Below are 18165 nucleotides of genomic sequence, written 5' to 3' on the forward strand. Positions count from 1 at the left end.
AAAAACCCTGTGTGTGTGTGTGTGTGTGTGTGTGTGTGTGTGTGTGTATTACTGAGGACCAAATGTCCCCACAAGGATAGTAAAATCTGACAATTTTGACCTTGTGACGACATTTGGATGGTCCCCACAAGGAAATTGCTGTTGAGTTTTTTTTTAAAACTAAAATTTAAAAAACAGAACAAAACAAAAAAGCCAAAAAGTTTCCTCTTCATTACCGAGGTTAAGGTTCGGGTTAGGTTTTGGTGCAGGCACAGCATTAATTAACTGCAATAAGAATGATGTCAGTGGAAGGTCCTCACAAGGATAGTGAGACAAACGTGTGTGTGTGTGTGTGTGTGTGTGTGTTATTTCACACAAACCAAGCATATGTAAATTGTTTGAATGTTTGCGCATCTGTAATGTTTTGAACATTTGACAGAGCAGATTAAAAGGCTTTCGGCGAACCAAATGAAAGATGAAAACAGCACAGGCAAAGTGCTGGGATAACTACAGTCTTTTATTTGGATCCTTTATGGGCCAGTCACTGCTGTCTGTTCAAAATGCTACAAAGGAACAGCAAGACTAAATGTGCTTAGAATATAGTTCTTTCTTGACAATATAAATGCAGTCATTATCATACTAAATCTCGATCGAACGGATATAATGTGCTAGATTGTGTCGATTTTAATTGGCTTAAACTGAAGGAAGAAAGAGCTCACAAATGATACAAGGAATCAAAAATGATCTAGGATACTATTTTTACAGCATGACAAAGCCACGGCCATGACAAACTGGGATGATAAAAATCATCTGCGTGGTTTAATAGGCTCAAGAGCGATTATTAAATCTGAAAAAGGTGTTCGATTTCGAGCAAGCTGAATATGAAAACTGTAGTATTTCAATTAGAACTAGTCAGCTGATGGCTGATGGAAGACAAAATAGGCTGATTCACATAGTGAAAGTCTCTATGGCATTGTGGTTTTTTTTTCAGGTCCTTATGTCCTTTCCTTCATCTGAAAGGTTAGAAGATCAGGAACCACTACAAAGTCCACACTGTCAATAGTGTCAGTAGTCTCTACAAAGGTCCTACCGGTAACGGATGTCTGTTATTCCCTGATGAATCTCCACTGTTTGCTAATAGAGACACACCATCAGTGGATCCAGTCTTTTCAGAATCTGGATGTAGAGCCAGTATAGGTGGAGGATGATCCCCACTTCTTTCTGGCTCCTCTCCGAGTCTGTCCACAGCCGAAGCTGCGGCTATAGCGCACTCCTCCTTCATGATGCGCTGATGCTCGTGTTTGAGCTCCTGGTAGGAGCGGGAGAACATATGGAAGATGGAGGTGGCAGGGAAAGCCATGATAAGAATGCCACTCAGGATGCTGCTGAGTGCCACCACCTGACCAGGTATGCTCCGTGGCACCATGTCACCATAGCCCACTGTCGTCATGGAGATAATGGCCCACCAGTAGGAGGCAGGGATGCTGCTGAAGTCCTGCTCGCCGCTTAGTTCACTCTCAGCCAGGTGCACAAGTGGTGAGAAGAGTGTCACGGCTACACATAAGAAAAGAAGCAGAAGGCCAAACTCACGTGTGCTTCGGCGCACTGTCAGTCCCAGAGTCTGCAGGCCCAGTGAGTGCCGCGCTAGCCGCATGACGTATAAGATGCGCAGTGCTCGCAGGATTCGCAGCACCAAGCCCAGCTTATCCAGGTATCCCTTGCCTGTGGATGAGCGTTCTTGATCTAACCCCACCTCTTCATTTTTGTCATCCACAGCCAGAGACACATAGTAGGGCAAGATGGCCATGGCATCGATAATATTGAGCGGTCCACGTAGGAACTCCAGCTTGCTGCGTGCCTGCAGGAAGCGTAACACAAACTCCAGCGAAAACCACGCCACGCACACGGTCTCCACGATGAACATGTAGTAGCATTTCTGAGTGCAGTCACCCTGAAAAAGGAAAGAAAGAAATAACTTTATTTCTTACTATTAATTAAACCTCACCTAAATATACAGTGGTGCTTGAAAGTTTGTGAACCCTTTCGAATTTTCTATATTTCTGCATAAATATGACCTAAAACATCATCAGATTTTCATACAAATCTTAAAAGTAGATAAAGAGAACCCAGTTAAACAAATGAGACAAAAATATTATACTTGGTCATTTATTTATTGAGGAAAATGATCCAATATTACATATCTGTGAGTGGCAAAAGTATGTGAACCTCTAAGATAAGCAGTTAATTTGAAGGTGAAATTAGAGTCAGGTGTTTTCAATCAATGGGATGACAATCAGGTGTGAGTGGGCACCCTGTTTTATTTAAAGAACAGGGATCTATCAAAGTCTGATCTTCACAACACGTTTGTGGAACTGTATCATGGCACAAACAAAGGAGATTTCTGAGGACCTCAGAAAAAGCCTTGTTGATGCTCATCAGGCTGGAAAAGGTTACAAAACCATCTCTAAAGAGTTTGGACTCCACCAATCCACAGACAGATTGCGTACAAATGGAGGAAATTCAAGACCATTGTTACCCTCACCAGGAGTGGTCGACCAACAAAGATCACTCCAAGAGCAAGGTGTGTAATAGTCGCCGAGGTCACAAAGGACCCCAGGGTAACTTCTAAGCAACTGAAGGCCTCTCTCACATTGGCTAATGTTAATGTTCATGAGTCCACCATCAGGAGAACACTGAACAACAATGGTGTGCATGGCAGGGTTGCAAGGAGAAAGCCACTGCTCTTCAAAAAGAACATTGCTGCTCATCTGCAGTTTGCTAAAGATCATGTGGACAAGCCAGAAGGCTATTGAAAAATGTTTTGTGGACGGATGAGAAATACTAGAATGTTTTGGTTTAAATAAGAAGCATTATGTTTGGCGAAAGGAAAACACTGCATTTCAGCATAAGAACCTTATCCCATCTGTGAAACATGGTGGTGGTAGTATCATGGTTTGGGCCTGTTTTGCTGCATCTGGGCCAGGACGGCTTGCCATCATTGATGGAACAATGAAGTCGGAATTATACCAGCGAATTCTAAAGGAAAATGTCAGGACATCTGTCCGTGAAATGAATCTCAAGAGAAGGTGGGTCATGCAGCAAGACAATGACCCTAAGCACACAAGTCGTTCTACCAAAGAATGGTTAAAGAAGAATAAAGTTAATGTTTTGGAATGGCCAAGTCAAAGTCCTGACCTTAATCCAATCGAAATGTTGTGGAAGGACCTGAAGCGAGCAGTTCATGTGAGGAAACCCACCAACATCCCAGAGTTGAAGCTGTTCTGTATGGAGGAATGGGCTAAAATTCTTCCAAGCCGGTGTGCAGGACTGATCAACAGTTACCGGAAACGTTTAGTTGCAGTTATTGCTGCACAAGGGGGTCACAGCAGATACTGAAAGCAAAGGTTCACATACTTTTGCCACTCACAGATATGTAATATTGGATCATTTTCCTCAATAAATAAATGACCAAGTATAATATTTTTGTCTCATTTGTTTAACTGGGTTCTCTTTATCTACTTTTAGGACTTGTGTGAAAATCTGATGATGTTTTAGGTCATATTTATGCAGAAATATAGAAAATTCTAAAGGATTCACAAACTTTCAAGCACCACTGTAATTAATTGGGTTAATCTGACCACAAAGGTCCACTGAATTGAATGTGAATTAGCAAGAGCAGGCAAGGAGAGATAACATTTACACAACACGAGGATGTGTCACTGAGAGAAATAGTGGCGAGATAAGATGAGGGGTGAGATAGACATCAAATCGTTAAAGAAATGCCTTTGTTTCCTTTCGGTATTGAAGTCATTCAAACGATAAGTCTAGTAGAATCAATTAATTATCCTGGGTCAAAGGTATATCCGCTTTACTGTGGGAGAGAACACAGAAGAAAAACAGATTACTGGGCCCTCCAACTTCCCTTTCCTGAGAAAGCCAGGTTAACACTGATATGATTCAATCAGTCTTTCCGCTCTCATCTTTTGTTCCTTTTCTCTCTCACATGCCTCCTTTTCTATTCAGTTCAGTTTAATTTTCTCATCTTTCTCTGCAACACTTCAGAAGTGAATGTGATAACGATAAGAAGGACTTGCGTGAAAGAAGACTTGCACCTTCCCTAATGCTCATAGTCAATTTCACTGTGTTAATGCACTTAAAGTGACCTTATCTCCATGACTGCTGTTTCAAGAAATATCAATGACATCTCATTCCGCCCATGAGAATAAATCAACTACTGCTTCAATCACCATGGTGACTACATGCATGTCCTTGTCCTTTACAAAAAGGACAAAATCTTCAGAAAATGAAAAACGGATTAGGGATGGGAAAAACAATTTATTCCTGAGATGTTTTGTGATTTAATATTCTGCACAAAAATGTAATATTTATGTTAATACACTCACAGAACGCTTTATTAGGAACTCCTGTACACTTCTCATTCATGCAATTATCTAATCAGATAATCATATGGCAGCAATGCGGAAAATAAAATCATGCCGATTCGGCCCAGGAGCTTCAGGTAATGTTCAAATCAACCATCAGAATAGGGAAAAAACTGTGATCTCATTGTTTTTGACAGTGGAATTATTGTTAGTGCCAGGCAGGCTGGTTTGAGTATTTCTGTAACTGCTGATCTCCTGGGATTTTTACACACAATAGTCTCTAGAGTTTCCTCAGAATGGTGCAATAAAGAAGAAACATCCAGCGAGCAAAGGTTCTGCAGATGGAAAGGCCTTGTTGAGGTCAATGGGGAATGGCTCAACTGGGTCAAGCTGACAGAAAGGCTATGATAACTCAGATAACCTTCTTCTTCTTCACCCTTCCAGTGTGTTCTGGGTTGGGTACCTTTCCTAGGGTTTCTTGGCTAAGTGAGTACAGTCAGCTAGCCACTCCTCTGCTGCTGGTCATGGACAATTTAGAGTAGCCACTAGTTAGCCTAACTGCATGTCTTTGGACTGTGGGAGAAACCAGAGCAAACCCATGCAGAGAACATACAAACTCTACACAGAAAAGCCCCTTGACAGCTGTGAGGTTCGAACCTAGAACCTTCTTGCTGTGAAGCAACAGTGATAACCACTGCACTACCGTGCCACCCTCGCTCAGATAATCACTGTGTACAACTGTTGTGAGCAGAAAAGCATCTCAGAATGTACAGTACAATACATCGAATCTTGAGGCAGATGGGCTACAGCAGCACAAAACTGCATCAGGTTACACTTCTATCAACCAAGAACAGAAAGCTGAGGCTGCACTAGGCAAAGTTTCACCAAAACTGTTGAAGATGAAAACAGGAAAAATGCAGCCTAGTCTGATGAATCTTAATTTCTGCTGAGGCACACAGATGCAGGCATGTGATTGGCAAAGGATCAAAAAGCAAGAAATTATACAAAGCATAGAGCACGGCACAGCAATAACACCCCTTACCACCTCCCAACACACACACACGACTCGAAGATTTGCTCTCATTATCTTCTGTATTGGGACATGTGCACATTTGTGTATGTGATTATGCGGCTCAGAACACAGCTGCCTGCAGCCTACACTGCAACAAGCAGTTCAAAGTTATTATTCTAACATTACATTTATTGCGTCACCAATCCTTGGCCCAGCAGAAATTCTCCGGGTTCTCCTGATTAGCCACTCCAGGACTGCATATCTGAATCATCTGCTCTGAAACTGCAATCTTCTTGTCAACTGACGATGTAGTCTACCACTGACATATGAGCGTGACTGGGGTACACAAGTGCATTAGTGTGGAAGGGGAGGGGGTGGAGGTTTTTGCACTGTCCTTAAAACGTGTGGAATTGGTTATGTTTATCTCAACCTGAATGCAAACAAACATCATTGGAAATACTGTACTTGGAAAGGAAAGAAATCTTTCAAGGACTTCAGCCTATAGATATAGCAGCTCATCTTCCCCCCTCAAAAAAAATCTGTTTACGAATCTGCACGATTCTCATGGGTCACATTTTCAGGTTGGAAAATCCTGAATTCTGGATTAATACGGAAGAATCACATCCCTGCAGATGGTAGAGTCAGAATTTGTCATCAACAGCATGAATCCATGGACCCAACTTGCCTTGTGTCAACAGGCTGGTGGAGGTGGTGTAATGGTGTGGGGAATGTTTTCTTGGCACACTTTGGGCCCATTAATACCAATCATTGCTTGAAAGCCATAGACTATTTGAGTATTCACATCCAGAGGTGGACAGTAATGAAGTACATTTATGGAGTATTGTACTTAAGTACACTTTTTAAGTATCTGTACTTTACTCGAGTATTATTTTTTTGGAAACTTATGACTTTAACTTCACTACATTTGAAAGACAAATATTGTACTTTTCACTCCATTACATTTCTATCAAGGTCCTCGTTACTCATTACTGAGCTTTGAAAGTGGATGTTTTTTCTTTTCTTTTCTAAAATGTGATTGGTTTATTCGCAGGTGACACTGAGACAGCCTATCAGTAATCACTAGGGTCACGTCACGTCACGTCACGTCCATAGACTGTATAAAATGAAGTTCAATGATTTCTCAGCAGCATTATTTGAACACGATCAGTTGATGGCAAAATGGAAGGAGGTGGTTCTTCTGGGGAACACACGCACTCATGGCTATAGCTAGAACCCATGTTTCAGTTTTCTGTACGGAGTAAAGATTTGTTGCATTTTAAATGTTTGCTTTCCTTGCCTAAAACAAACCACATCACAGCCTACAAAAAATCGCCATCCAACCTGCGGAAGCATATTGAGGTATGTAAATGTTTTATTCCAAGAAAAAGCTTGCAATGAAGTTGTCTGTGCTTTTAGAGCTAGCGATAACACTACAATAGCTATGCAGTCTGGTTAGTCAAATGACTTTCTATGGATTTGCCCACCAAGTTGCCATAGCCTTGTCCACGGCAAATGTTAACATGTAGCTAGTTAATTTGGACACTGTTAGTTAGCATGTAAAAACGGAGTTATGCTAACATGAATAACGTTAACTTATCTGAAGTCCTTTCAGAAATGTTTTAGCATAATCTTGCCAAATAAACAGAATGTAGAAATCGTTCTTTTCTAGTAACATTAGCTACCCAATATGATTTCAAGTTTGAAAAGAGTTTGCTAGCATGTCAGGTGGAGCTTCACTGACTAGCTAGCTTAATGTTAAACCACCATGATGCACAGCATGCGTTCATGTTGTAAATTGAGTAAATCCAGTCGGTTGCTTCAGAGGCATTAGGTTTTGTAAGCATTGTGGCAATTATACAACAATGCGTTGACAGAAAATGTACTTTAAATACTTAATTTTTTTTAAAAGCAAGTACTTCAGTACTTTAACTTAAGTAAAATTTTGACTGTACAACTTTCACTTGTATTGGAGTAACATTTGACCAGTGGGATCTGTACTTTGATTTAAGTACTGAAGTTGGGTACTTTGTCCACCGCTGTTCACATCCCTTCATGGCCACAATTTACCATCTTCTAGTGACTACTTTCAACATGATAATGCACCATGTCACAAAGCAAAAGTCATCTCAAACTGGTTTGATGAACATGACAGTCAGTGCGTTTACATGCACATAGAGAAAATCGAATTTCTGCCGTAGCTCGACTGAAATCGAAGTTCTAAATGCCATGTAAACACCTTAGCTCGGCTGAAATCGAACCGAACTGGATTTCTCGTAATCGAGCTATGCGACCTAGATTATGCGACTGTAGCCGAGCTACTTAGTGCATGTAAACCCTATAGAGCTACGTAGTCGAGCTACTTACTTCAGCACTGCCCCTTCCGGAAGTGACGAGACCACAAGCGGGAAACACAACAGCCTCGGTTGGCATGACAACAGTAGTAGAAACGTGCACTTCTGGAACAATGAGGAGATAGAGTTCATGCTCATTCAGCTTAAGGAGTTGAATATATATATATATATATATATATATATATATATATATATATATATATATATATCAATGTTGCTGTCAGTGCTTAATTTGTGAAGTGGGAGGTCCCGGAACGCAGGAGGTGGGTGGGTCCGGCGACTCAAAAAAAAAAAGGCGGGGGGTGGTTTACTATAACTTTACGCACACACGCCTATTGTGTGTGTAAAAGAAAAATTATAATATCAGACATTATGATCTTAGAAAACGCTTTAGTGACGAACAGTTACAGACAGTAATATGTTGTGATATTATGTTATAAAATATTATTTTTTATTAGGTTATATATTAAATTATATATTAAATTAATCTTCTAAAATAACAGACTGTACTCATATCACAACCGGTTTATTTCACCATTGGAGATCAGATCACACAAGACATGAGTTAAATGACTCATTTTAAGGATTTAAGTAGGGTATTTAAAAGCAGTGCCAGCAAGACTTTGTGGCTCAGGTTGATAAGGTGCCATACCATAAATCCGGGTACCCGGGTTTGATTCCAACCTGCGGTCATTTTCCGAGCCCTCCCTGTTTTTTTCCTGTCTCTACACTGTCCTATCCAATAAAGGTGGAAAAAGCCCAAAAAAGAGAATAATTTAAAAGCAGTGCCAGCAAACATAAGTGCAATCAATTCAAGTAATAGTTAAGAAATAAAGGGTTTACAAAACAAGTTGGAGAATTCATTTTAAAAATTTTAGTAAGCTTTCTTGTTTTTTTGCCATTTTTTCCACAGCGCAAGCTAACGGCTACAAAAAACCCGGTGTTCTATTGAGCGGAAGTATACACCCCCCCTCCCTCTTCCCCTTTCGCATAGATTTTGTGGATACCATAGGAGAGAAATCAACAACAGATATCAAAACCGAACACTAAACACATTTTTATTTACTTATTTAATTTATTGTTTGATTTTTTTCCCTTTGTGATGGTCACGGAGGTGATCTGATCCATTTAAATAGTTGCCGGAACACCGAATGAAATGAAAATAGTTGCCGGATCCGACAACGGAGGTTACGGATCTTGTTCCGTCATGTTCCGGCTCAAATTAAGCCCTGGTTGCTGTCCTTGTCATCGTTCTTCTTGTGAACACGGAACTGATAACTTTGTTTATACTCTTGAATAGCTCTTCTTCATGACGAGAACCGGAAGTGTACCAACACGATGGGGCGTGTAGCGCCACCTGTGGCTCGGGTGTACAATGTACCTCACACAATAGCTCGATTTCCTTGTGTGCATGTAGGATTGGATTTCTCTGGCATCCCTGCTGGGACCCTTAGCTCGATTACCGACAACTGAAGATGAACTGAGGCTGTTTTGAGAGCAAAGTGAGGCCCTACCCAGTATTAGTATAGTGTTCCTAATAAAGTACTCAGGTCGAGCATATTATATTAACAAACCATATTTATATTAAAATTTCATATTTATTTGTATGTTTTTAAAAACATTTCTGACAATTTCTGTTTTTAATGATGGATGAAAATCACAATATCATAATGCAGGCTTATAGAAATCAAAACTGAAACGAATCAGAATGAATAAAAATGATTTATATCACATAACCATAAAACCACATCATCTCAGCACCCTTGATCAAAAGCTAATCAAAATTTTAAGATGCCTACAGATTTCAATCCCTCGAGTAGATTACTGCCATCACGAGTTTGTAATAAATGTCACCATAAAACAACACAGAAGTTTATAATAACTTGAGATACTTTTTCCATGAAGTGTTTGGCCAAAGACAGCAATGTGGCATGGTCTTTGTGCTCGTCATTTACAGCACCCTCCACAATTATTGGCACCCCTTGTTAAGATATGTTCTTAGGCTTCTAATAAATTCATTCTCATTATCTCTAGCCGCTTTATCCTTCTACAGGGTCGCAGGCAAGCTGGAGCCTATCCCAGCTGACTACGGGCGAAAGGCGGGGTACACCCTGGACAAGTCGCCAGGTCATCACAGGGCTGACACATAGACAACCATTCACACTCACATTCACACCTACAGTCAATTTAGAGTCACCAGTTAACCTAACCTGCATGTCTTTGGGCTGTGGGGGAAACCAGAGCACCCGGAGGAAACCCACGCGGACACGGGGAGAACATGCAAACTCCACACAGAAAGGCCCTCGCCGGCCCCGGGGCTCGAACCCAGGACCTTCTTGCTGTGAGGCGACAGCGCTAACCACTACACCACCGTGCCGCCTAACATAGGATAACAATGCAAAAAAAGAGAAAAATCCAACCTTTAATTCAAGTGCATTTATTCAGTGGGAAAAAAAATTCCCACATTAAGAAATAATTTTTTTACATGAAATCATGTGTGCCACAATTATTGGCACCCCTGATGTTAATACTTTGTACAACTCCCTTTTGCCAACAAGACAGCACTTAATATTCTCCTATAACATTTCACAAGATGGGAGAATACAGAGAGAGGGATATTCAACCATTACTCTTTGCACAATCTCTCTAAATCATCCAGAGTCCTGGGTCCTCTACTATGCACGCTCCTCTTCAGCTCACCCCACAGGTTTTCAATTGGGTTGAGGTCTGGGGACTGAGATGGCCATGGGAGGAGCTTGATTTTGTGTCTGGTGAACCATTTTTATGTAGATTTGGCCACATGTTTAGGGTCATTATCTTGCTGAAAGACCCAGTGACGACCCATCTTCAGCTTTCGGGCAGAGGCCACCAGATTTTGATTTAAAATGTCCTGGTATTTCAAAGAGTTCATGATGCCATGCACCCTAACAAGGTTCCCGGGGCCTTTGGAAGAGAAACAGGCCCACAGCATCACCGATCCTCCCCCATACTTCACAGTGGGCATGAGGTGCTTTTCTGCATACTCATCTTTTGTGATGTATTAGTGTTTGTTGCCAAAAAGCTCTATCTTGGGCTCATCTGACCAAAGCACACGGTCCCAGTTGAAGTCCCAGTATCGCTTAGCGAACTCCAGACGTTTACATTTATGCTTGTAAGTGAGAAAAGGCTTTTTCCGTGCATGCCTCCCAAACAGCTTGTTGGCATGTAGATAGCGCCTGATGGTTGTTATGGAGACTTTGTGACCCCAAGACGCTACTCTTTGATGCAATTCTCTAACAGTGAGCTTTGGAGAACTTTTTACTTCTCTTACCATCCTCCTCACTGTCTGTGGTGGCAAGATAAACTTTCATCCTCGTCCAGGCTTGTTTGCCACTGTTCCAGTTGTTTTAAACTTCTTGATGATTCCTCTGACTGTAGATCTGGGCAGGTGTAGGCGAGTGGCTATTTTCTTGTAGCCACTGCCTGACTTATGAAGGTCGACACACATCTGCTTTACTTGAATGGTGTGTTCTCTTGTCTTTCCTATGTTGAAGAGTGGATAAGAGAAATAGGCCTCTGTGTCACATCATATTTATACCCCAGGGAAACAGGATGTGATGAATTACTAATTAAAGGTTCCTAGATACTCTGATCAACTTTATAAATTACAGTAGAAATGACAGAAATGCTTCAATTACATTTATTTTCTAGGAATTGTTATGGGTGCCAAATTGTGGAACAGGTGATTTTATGAATAAGAAATAATTATTTGCCAGGGATTTTTTTTTTAATTCACTTGAGTTAAGGGTCACATTTTACTACAATTTTCAGTGTGAGATTATGCTTCTGCAATAAAAACTGAATTTATTTTAAGGCTTTTAAAACATCTTAACCAGGGGTGCCAATAATTGTGGAGGGCACTGTATTTTTAAAAAGATACAGATGAATGATATCAATATCTAAAATCCACCATGTAGCCCTGTTGAGTGGCTTTGCACAATTTTTTTAACCAGTGCTTGAAATGGTAAAAGCTTTAGCAAATTAAGTAATATTGAAGTTCTACAGTGAATATGACACAAAAATGCCAGTGTATGAGACATATTGTAAACTGCTTTAATAAAGAAGGCAGAATGATGAAGATTAATTATACAAATACTCAAAAATATTAAAATATCCATCATTTTTAGTTGAAAGTGCCAGGGCAGGGCAGCTTATTGCTCTGTGCTTTTGTCACAGTATGTTTGAATATTTGACTCTCATTCTGAGGTGATGTTTCGTTTTCCACTTTCTCCACTTAGGCCAGTTGAAACCAGATGTTTTCCTGAAGCCTTTTTTTCTTTGACGAACCTGAGATGTGCGTCACATATAGCAGTAAAGTTTCCAAGCACTTCAAGCTGCACTAGTTGCATTAAAAGCATGCTGCGCTCCAACTGTTAGTCTTTTCATTTTATATGAATCACACTTTCCATATGCTGAGACTTGACTTGCAGTTAATTTGTGTGTATAGCTACACAGTCCAGGTGATTCTTTGGCTAGGCAGGGGAAACATGAAACATGTGAAAGATCACTAGAACACGACAATCCTTGTGTCCAAAATCGCTCCCTACTCACTATATAGGGCACTATATAGTGGGGACGCCATTTTGTAGTGCTGTCCGAAACCTTAGTGAGGATTATTTACACCCTATATAGTGCACTCAAAGTATCCCGCAATGTATCATGAAAAGTGGTGCACAACGATGGTCACTAACCAAAGCAATATATCCCATCATGCATTGCGGTCACGCTGAAAGAAATCAAATTAAAAGTCTCAAATTTGATTGAATAAAAGGCAGCAGCGGGCGGCACGGGTGGTGTAGTGGTTAGCGCTGTCGCCTCACAGCAAGAAGGTCCGGGTTCGAGCCCCGTGGCCGGCAAGGGCCTTTCTGTGCGGAGTTTGCATGTTCTCCCTGTGTCCGCGTGGGTTTCCTCCGGGTGCTCTGGTTTCCCCCACAGTCCAAAGACATGCAGGTTAGGTTAACTGGTGACTCTAAATTGACCGTAGGTGTGAGTGTGAATGGTTGTCTGTCTCTATGTGTCAGCCCTGTGATGACCTGGCGACTTGTCCAGGGTGTACCCCGCCTTTCGCCCGTAGTCAGCTGGGATAGGCTCCAGCTTGCCTGCGACCCTGTAGAAGGATAAAGCGGCTAGAGATAATGAGATGAGATGAGAAAAGGCAGCAGCAAAGAAGAAAGTATGCAGCCTTGATTAAAACAACTGAAAGATACAGGTACTTTGTATTGATTAATAATAATAATAATAACTTTATTCATCACACACTTGTGAAATTCCTCTCTGCATTTAACCCATCTGAAGCAGTGAGCATACACATGCGCACATACATGAGCAATGAGCACACACACATACCCAGAGCAGTGGGCAGCCATGCTAACAGCACCCAGGGAGCAGTTGGGAGTTAGGTGCCTCGCTCAAGAGCACCTCAGCCCAAAGCCGTCTCATATTAACCTAACCGCATGTCTTTGGACTGTGGTGGAAACCAAAGCACCCGGAGGAAACCCACACAGACATGGGGAGAACATGCAAACTCCACACAGAAAGGCCCCCGCCGGCCGCTGCACTCAAACCCAGAACCTTCTTGCTGTGAGGCGACCGTGCTAACCACAACACCACCATGCTGCCAATGTGGGAAATATGCTCAATATAATATGTCATCCTTCTACAGGGTCGCAGGCAAGCTGGAGCCTATCCCAGCTGACTATGGGCGAAAGGCGGGTACACCCTGGACAAGTCACCAGGTCATCACAGGGCTGACACATAGACACAGACAACCATTCACACTCACATTCACACCTACGGTCAATTTAGAGTCACCAGTTAACCTAACTTGCATGTCTTTGGACTGTGGAGAAAACCGGAGCACCCGGAGGAAACCCACGCGGACAGCATGCAAACTCTGCACAGAAAGGCCCTCGCCAGCCATAGGGCTCGAACCTGGACCTTCTTGCTGTGAGGCAACAGCACTAACCACTACACCACTGTGCCGCCCATATTATACTACAACCCTGATTCCAAAAAAGTTGGGACAAAGTACAAATTGTAAATAAAAACGGAATGCAATAATTTACAAATCTCAAAAACTGATATTGTATTCACAAAAGAACATAGACAACATATCAAATGTCGAAAGTGAGACATTTTGAAATTTCATGCCAAATATTGGCTCATTTGAAATTTCATGACAGCAACACATCTCAAAAAAGTTGGGACAGGGGCAATAAGAGGCTGGAAAAGTTAAAGGTACAAAAAAGGAACAGCTGGAGGACCAAACTGCAACTCATTAGGTCAATTGGCAATAGGTCATTAACATGACTGGGTATAAAAAGAGCATCTTGGAGTGGCAGCGGCTGTCAGAAGTAAAGATGGGAAGTAGGGTTGGGCGGTATTACGGTAAGAAGGTATCCCGAGGTATCCAAAAGTACCAACGGTATCGGTCTCATTACCGTCATTTTAAAAATATATATAATATCTAAATAAATATGGAGTACATGAGGTCATAATATAAAATAATAAATTGAAGATCATCCCGAATAACTGTGTGATCGTATTTTCACTAATTCTATCAATTTCCTAAAGAAGTTCTCATCGCGTGCAGGGTTGTTTATGTCGTTACCATGGCAACCCTGCGTGACATTTGGAGTCTGACAGAAAGCTTCGCAAGAGACTGAGACCAGGGGTGTCATGGCTCAGATGGTTAAGGCACCGTACCATAAATCCGGGAACCCGGGTTCGATTCCGACCCGAGGTTATTTCCCGATCCCGTCTCTCTCTCTCCCCCGCTCATTTCCTGTCTCTCTGTACTGTCCTATCTAAAAAAAAAAAGAGAGACTGAGACCGCGGTTGAAAGATGGCAAGTCAAGATAACGAGTCAGTGGCAAAAAAAAAATACAACATCGGCAGTGTGGCAGTATTTTGGTTTCAAACCAAACGAAAAATCTAATATGTCCCCTAAGGCACACCATAGCCTGGGGTACTCCACTTCCACGAGATCTCTCCAATGAGTTGTGTTTTGAGTAGGTTACATGAGTAACAACAAGGTAAAATAATATAACGTATGACATTTGAGATGTGGGTCATAAACGTTTGAAATGTCATCTACTGAAGAAACGGAAGAAAACATCGTAGCGTAAACTGTTCGGTTTCTGGTGGGAATTAGCAATGCGCTTGCTATCTTTGTTGGGTGTGTTAAACCGTATGGATTTAAGTGGAATAATTGTAAGGAGTTATGTGATCAAGACAACGTTTTAAGCAAGGTAAGGCCATTTGATTATTAATTTCCCCGCCATGGCATGACGTGGACCCATATGATTTTGCCTTGTGCAGCTATCACGCATTTGAATTAGGTTCGCCTCATTTGCGCTGAAGAATATGGTTTATCGCGCAGTCTAAACGGACTTGGGTGTTGGTTGATTCTTTCTCTTTTTTTTTTATTTCCCATGCTTGAAAGGGTATGATCCTGCTCATCGTGTACTTTTTTTGATGGAGTAGGTGAAATAGTGCTGCAAATGCGTTTCAACGCACACATGTGTAAACGACAGTTGAATGCTATTTTCAAGATGAAGGAAGAGTTGCGTGATGCTTTGAAATATCTCTTAATCCATTCATCAATGCACAAAATTCGCTTTGCTGCTTAATCCATACCACAATGCACACAATTCGCTATGCTGCTTTTAAATAGTACATTTGAGGCATAGGCGCACGTTACACAGTAGGCTGAAACAAAATATTATTTTTTTCTCGGTAATACCGTATACCCCGGGAAAACACAGAGACAGTTTAAAGGTATCAAAATTTGGATACCGCCCAACCCTAATGGGAAGAGGATCACCAATCCCCCTAATTCTGCGCCGACAAAAAGTGGAGCAATATCAGAAAGGAGTTCGACAGTGTAAAATTGCAAAGAGTTTGAACACATCATCATCTACAGTGCATAATATCATCAAAAGATTCAGAGAATCTGGAAGAATCTCTGTGCGTAAGGGTCAAGGCCGGAAAACCATACTGGGTGCCCGTGATCTTCGGGCCCTTAGACGGCACTGCATCACATACAGGCATGCTTCTGTATTGGAAATCGCAAAATGGGCTCAGGAATATTTCCAGAGAACATTATCTGTGAACACAATTCACCATGCCATCTGCCGTTACCAGCTAAAACTCTATAGTTCAAAGAAGAAGCCGTATCTAAACATGATCCAGAAGCGCAGACGTCTTATCTGGGCCAAGGCTCATTTAAAATGGATTGTGGCAAAGTGGAAAACTATTATTATTATTTTTATTTATTATTTATTATTATTATTATTTTATTTTATTTATTATTATTATTATTATTTTGAAGTTGTGTTCAACAAAAACGCAATGCGCGTGACATGAACATGACATGAAATCCCACGAAACCTAATCCCGCGATAACTACTTCCGTAATTTGTCCAGACCAACCACAAACTTGCACATCATCCTTCAAACGGTCCAGCCAATCACATAATGTGACGTCACCAGCAGGTGCCGGAGTCCAAGCCGATCTGTAGATCTGATACTTACACTAAATCAACGTTGTTGCGAGCAGGTCACAAGAAGACTTTAACCCCCAAAATGTCCGCAAAAAGGAGAAAGGTAGATGCCGAATGCAGGGCTTTCAACAAAACATGGACTGCTAAGTATTTATTTACTGAAGTCAGAGATAAAGCCGTGTGTTTAGTTTGTGGAGAGCAGATCCGAAAAACTCCAAATGAGGTGATTAGACTACAAATGTGGGCATCATTATTATAATATGATGTATCTTGCTTGATATTTGGAGGAGAAAGACAATATTGTGACGTCTTTATTGTGTTTTGGAGTGAATGTGACTGAAAAAAAAATGGTACAAACGTTCATATTTTGTTAACCATTGTTTTGAGAAATTTGATTGAATAAATTACATTTTTTGTAAGGCAACCTCATTTTTTCCATACTCTTACCAGTCTTAGCAGCTTGTAAAAACAATGTTATTTACTGCTTTATATAAAGAAATACAATTAATATTCTGCAGAATTTAGTTCAGCCTTTTGGTCCGGCCCTCCACAAAATTTTCTGTTTCTCATGTGGCCCCATGGAAAAAATAATTGCCCACCCCTGGTCTAGAGCAACATATGCTCCCATCCAGACGACGTCTCTTTCAGGGAAGACCTTGCATTTTCCAACATGACAATGCCAAACCACATACTGCATCAATTACAGCATCATGGCTGCGTAGAAGAAGGGTCCGGGTACTGAACTGGCCAGCCTGCAGTCCAGATCTTTCACCCATAGAAAACATTTGGCGCATCATAAAACGGAAGATACGACAAAAAAGACCTAAGACAGTTCGGCAGCTAGAATCCTACATTAGACAAGAATGGGTTAACATTTCTATCCCTAAACTTGAGCAACTTGTCTCCTCAGTCCCCAGACGTTTACAGACTGTTGTAAAGAGAAAAGGGGATGTCTCACAGTGGTAAACATGGCCTTGTCCCAACTTTTTTGAGATGTGTTGTTGTCATGAAATTTAAAATCACCTAATTTTTCTCTTTAAATGATACATTTTCCCAGTTTAAACATTTGATATGTCATCTATGTTCTATTCTGAATAAAATATGGAATTTTGTAATTTCCACATCATTGCATTCCGTTTTTATTTACAATTTGTACTTTGTCCCAACTTTTTTGGAATCGGGGTTGTAGATTAGATTAGATCAATAAAGTTTTAGATAATCTAATCTAGTATAATATGCATTTATCACAAAAATACATGTATGTATTTATTATTTTGAAAACCCACCAGCTGACTGATCTGACACGTTTTAATTGTGCGACAGTAATGACGCAAATACCAGCGCGATGGTGTCCAAAAGTGTTTTTTCATTTTACCAATGAGCTCACTATACAGTCCTCTTTAGAGTAATTCCCTATATAGGGAATAGGGAGTAGTGAACGAGTGAGTGACTTCGGACACAAGGGATGACATCTATGTCTGAGTATGAAGTTAAAGAAAAGAATGGCAAAAACGTTCGTGTGGAGTGTATTACTGTATGGTGCAGAGGCCTGGCCCTTGAAGAAAGCAGACATAAAAAGGCTGGAGGCTTTTGAAACATGGGTTCGGAGAAGAATAGGGAAAATCAGCTGGACAGAAAGGAAGACCAATGAGGAGGTGCTACATACGGGAGATGAAAATAGAACTATGATGGATGTGATAATAAGTAGAAAGAAAAACTAGGTGGGGCATATCCTAAGAGGAAATGGATGAAATGGACTACTAAAAGAAGTGACTGAAGGTAGAATGACAGGCAAACACAGAGGATGGAAAAGACTTGGGATGCTGGATGTGATCAAGGAAAGCAGCTACAGTGAAATGAACAGGAAGGCAGAAGATAGAAAAGAATGGAGAGAACGG

General features: G+C 41.1%; 1 protein-coding gene across 1 annotated transcript in view; it reads right to left on the reverse strand.

Annotated features, from left to right (window-relative positions):
• Positions 1-1054: 1054 nt before the first annotated feature.
• The window catches only part of kcng4a (potassium voltage-gated channel, subfamily G, member 4a), a 75973-nt gene continuing 58862 nt past the window's right edge, over positions 1055-18165 (reverse strand). The window contains exon 2 of the mRNA XM_060922918.1: positions 1055-1930. Within this exon, the coding sequence (XP_060778901.1) occupies positions 1055-1930 (876 nt within the window). The remainder of the gene's footprint in view (positions 1931-18165) is intronic.

This window comes from Neoarius graeffei, chromosome 6 (genome assembly GCF_027579695.1).
Source record: "Neoarius graeffei isolate fNeoGra1 chromosome 6, fNeoGra1.pri, whole genome shotgun sequence".
Taxonomy (NCBI): domain Eukaryota; kingdom Metazoa; phylum Chordata; class Actinopteri; order Siluriformes; family Ariidae; genus Neoarius; species Neoarius graeffei.